Genomic DNA, 16135 nt, shown 5'->3' on the forward strand with positions numbered 1-16135 from the left:
GGTCTGGAGCCCCGCCCCCAGGAGGCGGGGCGAGTGGACGCACGACCCTTGACCCGCGCGCGTCTCTGACGCCGCCGGAAGCCCGCGCCGCGTCCGTCTCCAAGGCTCCCGCGGTTGCCTTGACTACGACGCGCGCTGCGGAAGCCGAGAAGCGGCGAGTGCAGAGGCGCTGTCCCCGCGCTGCGAGCGAGGGCATGAGGAGCCGGTGCCTGTGTCAGATTTGTACCTGCGGGTAAGGGACGGCTGGGCGGCGGGCAGGGCCGCGGGGGGCGGGCCGGGCCCGAGCGGCCGCCCCTAGAGAGGAAGCGGTCGGGGCGCTGCTTATCCGAACCCACGAATACTCGCCCCGCACACGCCGGCTGCAGGGCAGAAGGTCTCCTCGCAGTTTCTGACACTCCCTCCCGGTACAGGGATGGAGGCTGCGATGCCATCGGGCCAGGTAGATAAGGCGGTGTAGGGGACGCCGCGTCCGGGTGGGCGGCTGGTGCATGCCCCACCTGAAATCGAAGAAGAAAAACGATGCGCAAGATGAGTTTGCAGCGCACCTGACAGTTTCTGTCAATTCCAGCTTCCCATCTTCCAAGCCTGACCGTATTCCCATTCCGGGCCAGGCTGTGATCCTTTGGGATCTGCCGGACTGAAAGGCAGTAAGTAGTCCCCACCCTCAACTCCAGAACTGGCCTGCGAGTCCTGCCTGACAACCTGCCACCGCCTGTAAACACAGTCTTCATCGTGTTGACCCAGGGATTAGATCACTATTTGCTAAATAAATGTGAAGCGCTTCCTATTTGTAACCCCCTTCAAATTAAAAAAACAAAACTATGTTGATAAGCAGTTTTTCTGTCTCATATTAATTAAATAGGTGAAAAGATAACCTTTGAGGTATGAATCTGCAAGACAAAATTTTTAATGTCTTTCTAATTTTAATTGATATCCCACCTAAGTTCCTGCTCCACCCAGTGCCAGGAGATTCAGCCTTTATTAGGCTGTCTTCTCCCATCTCCCCTCCTCCAGTTTTTCAAGCAGCTGAACAATTCAAAGAGCTGAGGTGATGCCAATGCAAGAAGAGTCGCCTTTTAGGTTTTGAACCTGGTAATGATTCCCACAGATGTTCTTTGCTGAAGTTTGCACAGTTCTTTCAAGAGTTGTGCCTCTGAGGCCAGCAGGTGGCCTAGTGTTTGAGACGCTGGATTCCCACATTGCCTACAGTGGTTAGAGTTCCAGACCCAGAGGCTTGAAACTCCATGGGTGTGTGTGTGTGTGTGTGCGTGCGTGTGCGCGCGTGCCCAAAATCCCCAGAAGAAAATGGAGAAAGGATTGAGGTGTGGCCATCCCCCAGAGGGTGGGGGTGGGGCGGGGGTAGATTTCTCGCTTTCTCTCTCTTTCTTTCTCTCTCCAGCAAGCGCACACAGGCACCCAATAGCAAAAGTCTCTCTCCAAAAAAAAAAAAATTGTGCTTCTGCTGCTTTCAGGCGTATGTTTGAGGTACAGGAATCTTTGATAAAGCTGGGAGCTACTATTAGGCTCCATTCAGCCAACCCTTTTGCCATTGGGTCTCCTGGGACACTAGCACAGAATGGGACAGAGAGGCTTCACTCTTCTCAGAACCCCTGCCCCTCATCTTTTTTACCCTCTCATCTTTTTTTAATCAGCCTTTTTTTATAATTATTTATTTCATTTTATTTATTCATTCATTTATTTTATTTTGACCAGAGAGAGATACAGAGAGAGAGAGAGAGGAAAAATGAGAAAGCAAACCACCATGTCCAGTACTCAAACCACGGTTGGCCATGTGGGAGTGTCCAGCGCCTTAACCACCGTGCCACCTGCTGGCCCCCCAAATCAGCCTTCTTAATGGGAGGATGAAAGGATTCTTTTCCTCTTTCTTCTTGTGATCCCATGAGACTACTGTATTTCATCTCCCCCTTAGGGACATTTGATTTTGTCTCTTCCAGGAAGTGGTGGGGTTTTTTTGTTTGTTTTTTGGTGGTGGGGGTATTTTTTAAAAAATAATTATTTATTATTTTATTTATTTATTCACCTAGTTTTCAATTTGACCAGAGAGAGACAGACAGAGAGAGAGAAAAAGCAAGCCGTCAGTTCCAGGACTTGACTCAAACCATGGTCAGCCATGTGGGGAGTGTTCAGCACCTTAACCACAATGCCACCTGCTGGTCCCCAGTTTTGTTTTGTTTTTTTTCTTAAGGACAGAAAAATTTGTTGACTTCAGGTAACTTCTCTGTCCTGCCAAACCCTAGGATAAGGAAATAGAAAGATCTCCTGATTACCTGTCGGAAATAGAGGAGGGGGAGAAAGACAGAACTCATTAATATTTCAGTAAGTTGCCTTTCTCTAGGAGGACCAAGATGGTCACAAGACCTCTTCCGGGAAGTTGTGACATGCTTCTGCCACGTTATTAGTTTGGTGTTTGAATCTTTTTTTTTTCTTTCCCACATTATGTAATCACATCATTTCACACATCTATATATATATTTTTCAATGATAAGGTCAAAGCAACCATCCAACTCTAGCATATTTTCTCTATAATGTGTATATACAATTTTTCATGTGAATTAAACTGAGATGGGGTTCTTTGAGGTTGTAAACCAAAGTTGGAGGATGTTAGAAAATAATGAGTCTTTGTAATACTAGCCAGCTTACTTTGGTCAGATGGTTTGGTGAGCTTTGAGGGAGGTAGGAGAGAGGATGACATTTGAAGGGCTAGAAAGTCACTTGATTGATGTTGCAAGTCCATGATGCAAAGGGCATGTTCTTTGTTTTCTAGGATCTACTGAAATAAAATGGCAGGAACCTAGGTACATTTAACCCACCTTATTTATTTACTTTCTTATTTATTTATTCATTTATTTATATTTAAAGAGAGGTTTTTGCTATAGGGTGCAGCGAGAAATCACCCCCAGGGGTGAAGGCCACACTGGAATCCCTTCTCCATTCTCCTCGGGATTTTGGTCATGCATGCATACGTGCCCAATGTGTTTAAGCCATCGGGTCCAGGAATCCAGCTGTGGTAAACTAAATGGGGGGGGGTCCAGTGACATAATCATTACGCCATCTGCTGGTCCCAATAACCCACATTACTGAAGAGCAATGTCAACAAGTTTGGGGAAGACAGAAAGGAACACTAACAATTAAAGCAAAAAAGATACACTAAAGTAAATGATATGAAGTGGACATGATAGCTTGTCTGTCAAATAGGGCCTGAGAGTGACTGCTCAAAGTGTGCAGTCTGAATAGAGTAGAAGGGTTGGGTGATACATAAAGATTAGTTGTGGACTGAATTCAGAACGCCTGTATTGGGACCAGCAGTTAGCGCAATGGCTATGTTGCTGGATTCCCATGTAGTCGACTGTGGTTCAAGTCCCAGACCCAGTGGCTTAAACTCACACTGGGCGCATGTGCGTGCGTGCCCAGGATCCTGAGAGGAGAATGGAGGAGAAGGGATTATGGCACGCCCATCTCCCTGGGGGGTGATTTCTCGCTTTCTGTCTCTCTGTCTCTCTCTGTCTGGCGAGTGCACGCACCCTATACTGAAAACCTCTCCAAGAAATTAAAAAAAAAAGCCTATATTGTTGGCCTTTCTCCCTGCTACTCCTGTTCCACTAAGCAGAGCACAAGCAGCTGGTACCACCCCAGGAGAGAGAGAGGGATGGAATGCTTTTCAACTAAGTATCAGTTGTCTAGGAAAAGTTAAGACTCCAGATTTGGGAAAAAAGCTACATGAAAAAAGAGCCTTGGTAAAATAGATGGTACAATACAAAGGTTAGAAATCTTTTTCTTAAAGAAGGTTGAAAATCTTGAGTGCAGGCAAAATAAGACTATAAGAGGAATCAAAAATATTAGACATTTAGGGAAAATAAAAAGGTACACCATAATATTATTATTCAAATATTAAGCAAAGTAATAAGTAATTTTGAAAGTATTAATAACTAATAGAATGAAAGAGAAGATCGTTTACTTCATCTGGAGGCTAGAAATCTTTTATTAGGTTGTTGACAGTCATGACATGTTTTTGTACAGAAGGACAGGAAAATATGTCATGACTTTGCCAACAGCCTAATACTTTGGATGCCCTAGGGTCGTGATATTGAACCCTTGGAGAAGAAAAGATAATTCCTGCACATTAAATGCCTCCGCATTAAATGATGTACCATAGTCAATTGCAATGTAAACATAGTTTATAACTTTTCTAAAAAACCTAGGTACAGAGCATGGCAGTTTGTGTTAAAGTGCAAAATTTGAACAAAGTAGTAGTATATATAATAAATGTAAAAGAAAGATGGTAAAAATACAATCTGGAAGAGGGGTAGCAAATTGGAAAAAAGTCTTCAGATTCTAACAGTTTTCCCAATCATCTTACAAAGTAGCAAAGTCAAAGCACCTAAGAGCCAATGCCTAGATGTTACAAAGTGGTGTGTCCAGAAATGATATTTTAAATTGGTAGATGGAAAAAAAAAGGGGGGGGAGGGATTAAATGTATTATTTTATAATACAAATTTAAATAAGGTATGTGTAAGGAAAAAAGTCTGTACATTTGGATCTTTGTTCAAATCTAATGAAAGATCTCATTCAGATCTGGGCCCAAATGTCATATTCTCTAAACCTGCAACTTTCCTGCCCTATCCCACACTCTGTCCCACTTGCCTGCTTTACTTTTTTTGCGATTGCAGTTATGATACACCATGTATTTTCGGATTTATTTGTTACTGGTTCTCTACCTGCCATGTCTCAGGAAAGCTCAAGGAAAGTAGGGCATTTATTGCCTTTTTTCTGGCATGCACTTGCCAGAGAGAGAGAGAGACAGAGAGAAATAGAGAGGAAAGTGAGAAATTACTCCCCAGGGTGGCTGGCCCCTCTACAATCCCTTCTCCTCCAATCTCCTCTCAGGATTTTGGGCAACCATGCACACTTGCCCAATGTGATTTTCAAGCCACCAGGTCCAGGACTTGAACTATGCAGTCAGCCTTGTGGGATCCAGCACCTTAATCTCCATCCCACCTGCTAGCCTTGCCTTTTGTTATTACCAGAGGGTACACACACTCAACAAAGAAAGGAGGAATTAAGGAGAGAGAGTGAGGTGTCACCCGCTATCTTTTTCCCTCTATTTCTTCATACCGTTAGGATTGGGGCACACATGTACACACACCCAGCATGTTTTCAAGCTGCCTGGGTCAGGATTGGAACTGTGGTCAGCCACATGAAATCCAGCTCCCCATACATGGCGCTTAACTGCTGCATTACTGGGCAGAACTGCCTTATTTTTTTCTCCTTTCCTTTTTAAAATTTTTTTTTATTTTTAAAATTTGCCAAAGAGGGCAGGGGGAGTAAGAGAAAACCCGCTATGAGGCATGGCCATGCCGTAATCCCCTCTCATTTATCTCCCCCTTTTTGGGGGGCTTGTGGGCACACACACGCACATGTACCTGGTATGTTTCCCAAGCCGCAGGTTGAGGACTTGAACCACAGGGTTGGCCATGTAGAATCTAGCTGCCTTTATCCAGGCCATGGGCTCACCCACCTTTTCTTTCTTTATGCTGTATCCCCAACACCTTCGCATAGTGGCTGTGCTTTAAATACGTGCTGAATTGATGCATGACCATGCCCCAATAGGAAGTGAATGGGAGTGGCATTAACTAGCTAAACCTTTACCCTTTGTGTTAACATTTGAAAGTTAGTAACATCAAGATGCTGCAAGTTTCTAAGTGTTACAGATGTAGCCTCCACCAAAACTAGAGAGCAGAAAGAGAAAGAAGCTGCTTTTAAGGATTGGAAATCTTGGGACAGAGGCTTTTTGTTCCTTTATAACTATTTAGTACTGTTTCATTTGTTACAGTGTGAATGTACTGCTTGCTGGAAAATAAAAACTAAAAACAGTGACAAGTACCAAAGTTTGGGCCTGGCTCTTTTAACTCAGTGCAGTGGGGTTTTTTTGTTTTTGTTTTTTGTTTTTTTAGAGGTTTTTGCTATAGGGCACGTGCGCTCACCGGACAGTGAGAGACAGAAAGCGAGAAATCACCCCCCGGGGGGATGGCCACGCCATAATCCCTTCTCCATTCTCCTCTCGGGATCTTGGACACGCACGCACACGCGCCTGGCGTGACTTTTAAGCCACTGGGTCCGGGACGTGAACCGCAGTCGACTACATGGGAGTCCAGCGACATAGCCATTACACTAACTGCTGGTCCCTAACTTAGTGCAGCTTTGTCCGAAAGTCTACGCAGGACCTACATACACGTCCTCACAGCCTCCATTTCTACCTGATGCTCATGCACCTCTTGACGCTGATGTTTCTTGGACATCCCGTGACACCACTGCTTCACGCTTCACTGCACCCAAGTTCTTCATGCTTTCCAGCGACCTCCGAGCAAAGAAGCTTGCTCCTCTTTTTTCCTTCCCAGGGTTCACTGCATTCAGGTGTATTGGTTAGTTCTGCTTCATCTGCAAAGCACAGATGTTTTGTTCAGGTTTAGCTTTACCTGGTCTTCTATTATCAACCCTCACTACATCGTCTGGGGTCCCTAAATGATACCAAACTTGAGAAAGAGACCTTATCTTTCAGAATGGTGTGGTTTTTACTTCTTTGTTTGATTTGGGGGGAGGGTTTTTTTTTTAAGGTTTTTATTTTTGTCTTTTTACCAATTATACACAAAACATACACAAGGCATGGTATAAAATCTCAAGCAAAAAAATGACAATATTGTGAAAAATCCCTCATAGTCCTTTCCCTGATAGATAACAAATGTTCTTTAATATTTGTCTTACACGTACATGGTTTATTTCATTAGAAAGAGAAAGAAGGTGTATATTGTACATACTATTCTACAACCTACGTTTTCACTGTTTACGATTTCGTCATCCACCAATGGCCATCATAAAGTTCAGTTTCATTCTCTTCGACAAGCACATGCTATTCACATAGGATGCTCTGATCAGGACTCAGTTATGGACGACATCTCTGCTGGTTAGTTTAGGCAAAAAGGAATTTATTAAGGCATCTATCTATCTATCTATCTATCTCACTTGGAAGAACTGAAGAAATTTTCAAAGTAAGCTTCCAGGAAAAATTCTGAAAGATCACACCACAGAACTGGACTGCCAAAGGAGCTGCTACCTCTTCCACAGTCAACAAACTGCAGCGGAGTGGTAGGCTGCAGGACCACTCATCTCTGCCAAGATCGGGGAGCTGCCCAGTCAGAAAACCACCTTGCAAATCAGCATGCTGCCAAAGTGCTGGCTCTCAACTCTCTACCTCTACCACGATCTATGGAGGCAAAAGGGATGTTGTGCCGTCACTGTCGTTCTATAGCTGAATTCTCAATCAAAGTTCACGTGAGGACCTCCAACAGATGGAGGTACTAAATGTATGGGGAACCTGTTTGCAAGGAGTGTGGGAAATTCACTCACAAGCTTCCAGGTTCTATAGCATAACAAGACACTGCATTGTTGTAAGATCAAACCAGTTTCCACCAGTAAGAATACACCATCATTTATACATGGTTTTGGTAAACATTGTAGAGGAAAGCAGTTTTCATTTCTTAATAAAGATGCTCTAAAATGGAAAGATTTTGAATTTATAGGCGGTTTCTGATTAAAATAGAATTACCACACAAGTTTTTTAAGGCAAAATAACCTTTTAGTTTATCTGTTTGCACAGGCGACATCATTGTCCACATGGAACCACAAGGATTTATGAGAATTCTGGCATGTCTTGGCCTACAACTGAATATTTGGAAAAATATCCTCTGTATGGCCAAGTTCTCCCACCTCAGAGTCTTAAACCCAAGCAGGAATTTCGAGCATGCCGTGGTAAAATGGAAGGAATAACTACCTTTAAGTAAATATCAAACGACGATTTGTTTTACTTATTTTCCTCCCAACTCTTCTGGCCTTAATAACTTTCTAACTATTTTGATCAAACTATTTGGTGGATTTAAGTTGAGCCAATCAAGGAGGGAGGAATTTGATTCTTTCAAGTAGCTTACAACTCTTACCATCTTAATATATTCTCAGACTTTTCAAGTTAAAAAACTTCCTTCAACTTTTCAATACTGCATTGAAATAATTAGGAATAAAAGTACCTGTGAGGCTATGTTTCAAATTTATATATTTCAGGTCGGATTATCGTCCTTATGAAATAGTCAAGCAGCCTCGCCATGTACCTGAAGAATATAAACCAAAACAGGGGAAGATTGATCTTGGCACTACCTACAAACAGGATTTTAATTCTTATAAAGTGCAGCCTGTGGCAATAGTCCGGCCTTTGGAGAGACGTCAAGTTAAAAAAGGAAAGTTGGACACTGTCCCAACCTACAAAGGTAACTTGCCATTTAAAAGGTGGAGCCAAGAAAATAAAACTCACTTCCAGCTTTTGACATCTAGTATCAGATTATCATTTTGTTGTGTGGCCAGACTTCGCTTCAATAGCTTCAGAAAAAACCCTTTTTCTCTTTGGTCTAAATAGTATCATATAGTGAAAGAAAAAGAAAGGAAATGAGGACTCGGCAGGTGGTGCGGTGGCTAAAGGCCCTGGACTCCCACATGACTGGCCACAGTTGAAGTCCTGGACCTGGTGGCTTGCTTTCTCGCTTTCCCTGTCTCTCTCTCTCTCTCTGATCAAACTTGAAAATAATAATAATAAATAAACTTAAATAAAATAATACTTTAAAAAAAGTAAAAGAAAGAGAAAACCATTGACTTGATTGTAAGTTTCAAAGTTAAGAGACTTGGATTCCTATCTAAATTCTCAGAAAAATATCAAAACCAGGGACCAGCAGATGGTGTAATGGTTACATCACTGAACTCCCACATAGCCTACTGTGGTTCAAGTCCCAGACCTAGTGGCTTAAAACTCACACTGGGCACACATGCATGCATGCCCAAAATCCTGAGAGGAGAATGGAGGCGAAGGGAATATGACATGGCCAGCCCTCCTGGGAGGTGATTTCTCCTTTTCTGTCTCTATATCTCTGGCCAGATGGTGTAATGGTTACATCACTGAACTCCCACATAGCCTACTGTGGTTCAAGTCCCAGACCTAGTGGCTTAAAACTCACACTGGGCACACATGCATGCATGCCCAAAATCCTGAGAGGAGAATGGAGGCGAAGGGAATATGACATGGCCAGCCCTCCTGGGAGGTGATTTCTCCTTTTCTGTCTCTTTATCTCTGGTACATGCACATGCTCTATTGCAAACAAACAAACAAAACCTCTCTCTCTCAAAAAAAAAAAAAGTATCAAAAACAAAGGATGCCACTGAACAAACAATGATGGCACATGCCACTTTATCTTAGTTCGTTGGCATTGTTTCTTTCCTCCCATCCTAGGATGAACTGGAATTCTACCAGGAGCACTGGAGTCTTTGAGAAGGTCAAATAAATAGCAACCACTCTTCCCTACTCAAGTTTTAAACCAACCTATAAAGCAAGAGAACATAGCAGATGGAGAACCAAAATATTTCTTTTATATTGATAGAGCTAGGATGAGGCTAAAGCTTCCATCTCTAAGCAGATGGTTCCTGACACGGAATCTCACAGTGAGAGAGAGGCCTGTCACCCTGTAACAGACAGTGCTGCATGACCACACAGAGGACCCTCTCCTCATAGACTTCCTGCATGAAAGAAACAAGAAGATATTTCCTCCTTGCTGACAACTGACTTGTAAGAGTAGGAGCTGGGGGATCAGCAAATGGTGTAATGGTTATGTCGCTGGGCTCCCATGTAGTCAACTGTGGTTTGCATCCCGGACCCGGTGGCTTAAAACTCACGCCGGGCGCGTGTGCGTGCGTGCCCAAGATCCCAAGAGGAGAATGAAGGAGAAAGGATTGCGGCATGGCCATCCCTCCTGGGGGGTGATTTCTCGCTTTCTGTCTCTCTGTCTTTATGGCATGCATATGTACCCCATACCAAAAATCTCTATTAAAAAAAAGAGTAGGAGCTGCGTAATGCAGGTTTTTTCTCTCTAAAAACTTACTTGATTTTAAATACTCTATTACTTTTGAGAGTATGGTCCTTAATTTTTAAAAATAGGCTATCTTGACAGTAGATATTTCCATAGCTTCTTTTATTAATAACTTAATTGTGTATGTATAGGCTTATATTCTTTCAATTAGTATGTGAAATAGGTGAATTAGTATATCTTTTTTTTTTTCAGAGTTTTTATTTGTTTTTGTTTTTTGCCTTAAGGTGAATGCACTCACCAGAGAGAGGTGGAGATAGAGAGAGTGAGAGAGAAAGTGAGAAATTGCTTCCCAGGGGGATGGCCATACCACAATCTCTTCTCCTCCATTCTCCTCCTGGGATCTTGGGTATGTGTGCACAGTGTTCAGTGTGAGTGTCAAGCCACTAGGTCTGGGATTTGAACTGCAGTTGACCATGTGGGAATCCAGCAATGTAACCACTATGTCATCTGCTGGCCCCTGGGTATTTGTTAATATAAAGACCCCTTTGCTCTCTTAAAAACAAAACAAAACAGGGACCAGCAGTTGGCATAATGGCTATGTCGCTGGACTCCCATGGAGTCAACCATGGCTCAAGTCCTGGACCTGGTGGCTTAATCTCATTCCAGGTGCATGTCCAAGATCCCGAGAGGAGAATGGAGGAGAAGGGATTGCAGTGTGGCCATCCCCCTGGGGATGAATTTTCTGTCTCTCTGTTTCTCTGTCTTTCTGGCGAGCACACACACCCTGTAGTAAAAACCTTTCCAAAAAAAAGAACAAAAACAAACAAACAAAAAAAAACACCTTTAAATCTCACACGTACTGGTTCACTAGATAAGTAAAATGCCTGATATCGATATACTATGATCTATCGAGTTGTCAGGAAAGCCATGATGCACTTTCACAGGGAAAACGTAGAAAAATATATATCATGACTTTTCCGAATGGCCTAATATAAGCCTACCCGTTAGAGGGGTCAGGAACAAAGTGCATCATGCTTTTTTAAAGATGTGAACACAGAGATGCTACGTAAGGAACAAATTAGGAAGACTACACATGTGGTAAACAAATAGAATCAAATGTAGTATCCAGTAGTTGCTGAGGTTTACTGACATGCACAGGAGATGACATACTGCACATTTGTAAAAAGACTTACTTCTTTATTCATCTTTTATCATTTTAAAATATGACAAGAGAGACAGAGAGAAAAAGGGAAAGTGAGAAATTAAGCTGCCAGGTCTGGGACTTGAACTGCGTTTGGTCATTTGGGAGTCCAGCGCCCTTAACCACCATGCCACCTGTCGGCTCCATTGCATGACATTTGACATAAAAGATAACTGATGAAAATAACTGTAGTTGATCTTTTATACAACCATGCAAGATTTCCTTTGCTTTCTTTTATTTTTTAATCTACAAGAGCTATTACAATTCAGTAATACTGCTGTCCCCTGATGCTATGAACCTTCACACAACACGTGCACACAGCCATACTAGTTCTGGCTTTCCATTGCCTAGGTTTCCAGAGTCTCACATACTTCTACTCAAGATAAAGGAAGCTGGGTTTCTACTCTCCTGGCTCCTGACCTGCTTTAGACAAGAAAGGTTCCATTTTGTATTTCCAGGTTTTAAAGCACAAGACAACAGAAATGCTCAGTGCCCAGGCTGTCCCTTGTCCTTCTGTGTCACCATACTGCCAGCTTTGTACATACCTACGTAAGGGCAGGTCTGTAGCTCAGAGCAGTCACACTGGAGGAGACTCTTCCCTCTGAGATTTAAGAGGATAGATGAAAGCCATGAGCTATGGTAAAGAAGAAATAAGGAAAAAAAAATAAAAACCCTGCAAGATCGTAACCAAGGCAACATTTAGGTTAGGGAGATGTCGTTTTACAAAACTGGAACTCCTTGACAGAAATGTATCAGCCCCCAGTAGCCATAGCTTAGAAATTCATTCATATTAAAATGTAGGTGATGAATATAGATCAGTATTTGATATCTTTTAGGGATTACCCTGCTCTGTGCTAGCCACTGTGGAGAATACAGAGAGATGGATTACAGCACTGTTGACATTTAGAAATTTTTATAATCGATAACCAAGAAGGTAAAAAAAGACCTATATAGTAAAAACTATAACAGAGCATGAGAGAAATTTAAGAAGATACAAATAAATGGAAAGATAATATATGTTTATGGATTGGAAGAATTAATATTATTAAAATGTCCGTACTACCCAAAGCTATTTAAAGATTCTATATAATTGCTAATAAAATTCCAATTACATTTTTTACAGAAAAAAACAATTCTAAAATTCATATGGAATCAAAAAAGACCCCAAGTAGCCAAAGCAAACTTGAAAAACAAAGTTGTAGGTATCACACATCCTGATTTCAAATTATATTATAAAACTACAATAATCAAAATGGTATGAGACTGGCATAAAAACAGATAACACAGACCAACGAAACAGAATAGAGCCCAGAAATAAATACGCGCATATACATCTAGCTAACTTCCAATGTGGGTGCCAAGAATACGCATCAGAGAAAGCTCCTACTTGATACCTGTATAAAGAGAAAGGAGAGAGAATCATTTCAATAAAACGGGACTGGGAAAACTGGACATAAAACTGGTTTTCCGGAACTACGCAGTCTCAGCTGTGTCATTCCCTTGTAAGTGTCACGAATGTGGAAGTGGAAAGTTAGGCATATTAAAGTGGAGAAATAGGCAGAGCAAAGTGGAAATGAGGGGGGAAAAAAGGAATTCTGAGAGGAATCAGAGAAATTTCCTACTCGATACCCGTGTTTGGATATCTGAAGGCAGTGAAAGGATGTTTGGCAATAAGTCAGTTATGATTTTTAGAAGATGGTTGTTTTCATCAGCATTTAATTATTATTTTTCTTTAACTTTTAAGATGATTATAGAGCCTGGGACATTCAGAAAAGTGAACTGTATAAACCAGAGCAAATGTATCATCCCCCGACTGTGAAATTTGGAAATTCGACCACATTTCAGGACGACTACATTCCCCGGGAGATAAAGCCGAGGCGAAGCTTTAAACCCCTCCCTGCGGTCAGACGCTCTACAGCCCCTTTTAATGGTGACACGAGTCACCGCCTTGATTATGTTCCTCATCAGCTGGAACTCAGATTTGTCAGGCCAAAAGAAGCATATAAGCCAACTGACCAAGCCTTTGCGGATCTCACAACTCACCGGCATGACTTTCAGGGTCTTACTGGCGAGACTGCAAAAATCTGCAGACCGGCACACACCAGAGTGACCCCAAATGCTCAGTTTGAAGGAAACACAGAATTCCGTGAACAGTTTCAACCATGGGAAATCCCACCACCTAAAGTCAAGCAAGTGCCCGAGTATGTGCCCCCTGCAGGCAGCATGCAGTTAAACAGCACCAGCCACCTCGACTATGTTCCTTATCATGCTGACCGTGTTGCTCCCATCAGGCCAATTTCTCATAGGAGAAATAACAATTTTCCTTTCCAAGGAAAAAGCACCATGAAGGAAGATTTTCCAGCATGGGAAAGTTGTCGTCAAGGACTCATTAAGAATCAGCAGCAGATTCCCAGCCCATCTGGAAAATTTGATGGTTTGAGCACTTTCAGATCTCACTACGTGCCACATGAATTGATTTCAACAGAGAGTTGCAGACCTTTAAATGTTGCTTTTAAGAGTTCTGTTCCATTTGATGATGTAACCATGTACTCTATAGAGTACAAGCCGAAGAAACAGGAAATCTGTCCAGCTAGCTATCCTACTCCTCCAGGTTACATATTTGAAAATACAAATTCTCAAGGTCATAAATTTTTCCGCAGGATCACTCCCAAAGTGAAAGCCTTCTAATCAAATCACACGTAACATGAACTCAACTAGCAACTAGGCTTTCCAAGGGAAAATCTAATTTTTACAGTGAAAAAAAAGAAGTATGAAGATAGAACAAATCATTTTATAGATTTTTGTTTGTTTAGGTTTCTGCCATAAGGTGCATGTGCTTGCTGGACAGAGACGGAAAGAGGGAAGGTGGGAAATCATCCCCTGGGGGGGATGGCAATCCCTTCTCCTTTTGGGATTTTGGGCATGTGCACACACATACGCCTGGCATGACTTTCAAGCTGCAATGTCTGGGATTTGAACTGAGGCTGGTCACACTGGAAATCCATCACCTTAATTACTACACCATCTGCTTGCTCTGTTTTTAAAATTTTTAAATGATAAAATTGGGAAATTTATGGTAGGACATTAGATTTTTTTTTTTTGTGGGAGATTTTTTGCTATAAGGTGTGTGCACTTGCCAGAGAGACAGAGATAGAAAGTGAGAAATTACTCACCTAAAGGGATGGCCATATCATAATTCTTTCTCCTTCATTCTCCTCTTGGAATTTTGGGCATGTACACACACACACCTGGCATGAGTTTCAAGTCACCGGGTCTGGGATTTGAACCACAGTCAGCCACATGGGAGCCCAGTGCCTTAAGCACTTCATCATTTGCTGGCCCCAACATTAGAATCTTAAAATCCATTTTATTCAAGATTGCTCTTCAATATGCATTTCTGAAGGTTGAATAATGAACATTCTTAATTCATGAACTATTGTAATGCCAACATAATGTTTGATAGCTTGTCCCTGATTTATTATCACTGCTCATAACTATGGCAATTATATGGTTATTTATTACATATCAGTTGTAGTTTAAGTACATCAGGATTATGAAGAACAACACTGAAAATGATACATGTGTTCCTCTTCCAGGACAGTAGGATTCATTTTCCTCAGACTTCAAGGCATCTGTTAATACACGGTCTTGGCTGGTGGCCTCAGTGACTGCTGTACATGTTCAGGCTAGCAAGAGGCACCGTGGTGTGGGCAAGGAAAGACTCTGTAAGCCTGGAATCACAGGATTTGAGCTTGAGTTCAAGTTCTAAGACATGAGTTTCTTTCTTTCTTTTTTTAATTGCCAGAAGGTACACGTGTTTGATAAAGAGAGAGCGAGAAAGTACCCCCCCACACACACCGTGGGGCATGATCACACCACCATTCTTTCTCCTCCAGTTTCTCCATCCTCTCGGGATTGGGGGTATGTACACACACACACCTGGTGTGTTCCTCTGGCTGCAGGGACCAAGACCTAAACCACACAGTCAGCCCTCATGTGGGCTCTGGCTCCCTCAACTACCACGGAGTCTGGCATCAGTTTTCATTTGTGCCACCTCACGCAAGTGACTCAGGTCTCTGGGCCTCTCTGTCTTCATTTGTGAAAGGATATCTGTTCTGCCTACCTCACAAAAAGTTTGTTTGTTTTTTTTAGCATCAGTTCGCATGATAAATTTTAATTCATAAAGTACAGTATAAGGACTTTAATAAATAATCTCTTTCTATACCTGTTTTCTCCTTTTGAAATTAGGGTAAACACCTGCTCGGTACTCATTTTGTGGCCTGTAGCAAGAACTAGAAAATAACCCAATTTGCTTTGAGCTTCTGAGTGCTGTGTACCTCTGAGAGGCGTCTTGCTCCCTAAGGCTTCACCAGCACCTGAGAAGTTGTTACAGAGAATGGAGCACTTGCATTCAGTGAATACCTTGGTTTGAATGACAGTTATTGGCAGAAAGGAGAAAGTACTTGCTAGAGCAGTTTCTGAAGAAACATGCAGGGTAAATTTAGGTAACTGCACCTACTCACCATGTGCAGATTCACTGCTGGGCAGCAGAAACGGCCCAGCATGGGACATCATCTCATTCACTTGTCTCAGGGAGAAGATAAGTGCTAACAAAGGAGAAGAGGACTGATCCCCACAAGCGAAGTAGAAATAAAGTATTGGACTTCGGAAAGCTGAAAACGTGCTGAAGAATTAAACTCTCATTGGATGTAGGGGTTGGCGTTTTGTTTGTTAGTTTTTCTAATGCACTATGGAAGAATATAGTTTTATTTTAGTATAAGTGAATTTTAGTCTTCATGAATTCAGAATTGTTTCAAAATACATACTTTGACAATGAACGTATCAAGATTTGGTTGTAATATTTCTAATTATTTGACAGTAGTTCTTATTTACATTTGCACTTATTAGTGAAAGTGTGATATGTAAAGTTTTATATTTTTATGCAACATTAATAAAGCATCAATAAAAGGAATGGATTTTCATGAAATAATTTCCATACTCAACTTTCTTTTTGGAA

The 16135-nt window shown here is 42.0% G+C and overlaps 1 protein-coding gene across 3 annotated transcripts; it reads left to right on the plus strand.

The window, feature by feature from the left end:
* Window positions 1-124: 124 nt before the first annotated feature.
* On the plus strand, window positions 125-13881 carry SAXO2 (stabilizer of axonemal microtubules 2). Of its 3 annotated transcripts, XM_006142659.2 has the most exons (4): window positions 125-232; window positions 7673-7852; window positions 8131-8333; window positions 12863-13881. In XM_006142659.2, exons 1-4 carry the CDS (start codon window positions 195-197, stop codon window positions 13804-13806), a joined length of 1365 nt encoding a protein of 454 aa, XP_006142721.1. In that variant the 5' UTR covers window positions 125-194; the 3' UTR covers window positions 13807-13881. The 3 variants fall into 3 exon arrangements, 2 of the variants coding, with proteins under 2 accessions (XP_006142721.1, XP_006142722.1); XM_006142660.2 differs by lacking the exon at window positions 7673-7852; XR_001369837.1 differs by lacking the exons at window positions 7673-7852; window positions 8131-8333; window positions 12863-13881 and adding an exon at window positions 569-793 and having other exon boundaries at window positions 151-232.
* Window positions 13882-16135: the final 2254 nt, after the last annotated feature.

This window comes from Tupaia chinensis, unplaced genomic scaffold (genome assembly GCF_000334495.1).
Source record: "Tupaia chinensis unplaced genomic scaffold, TupChi_1.0 Scaffold000078_1, whole genome shotgun sequence".
In the NCBI taxonomy this organism is placed as follows: Eukaryota; Metazoa; Chordata; class Mammalia; order Scandentia; family Tupaiidae; genus Tupaia; species Tupaia belangeri.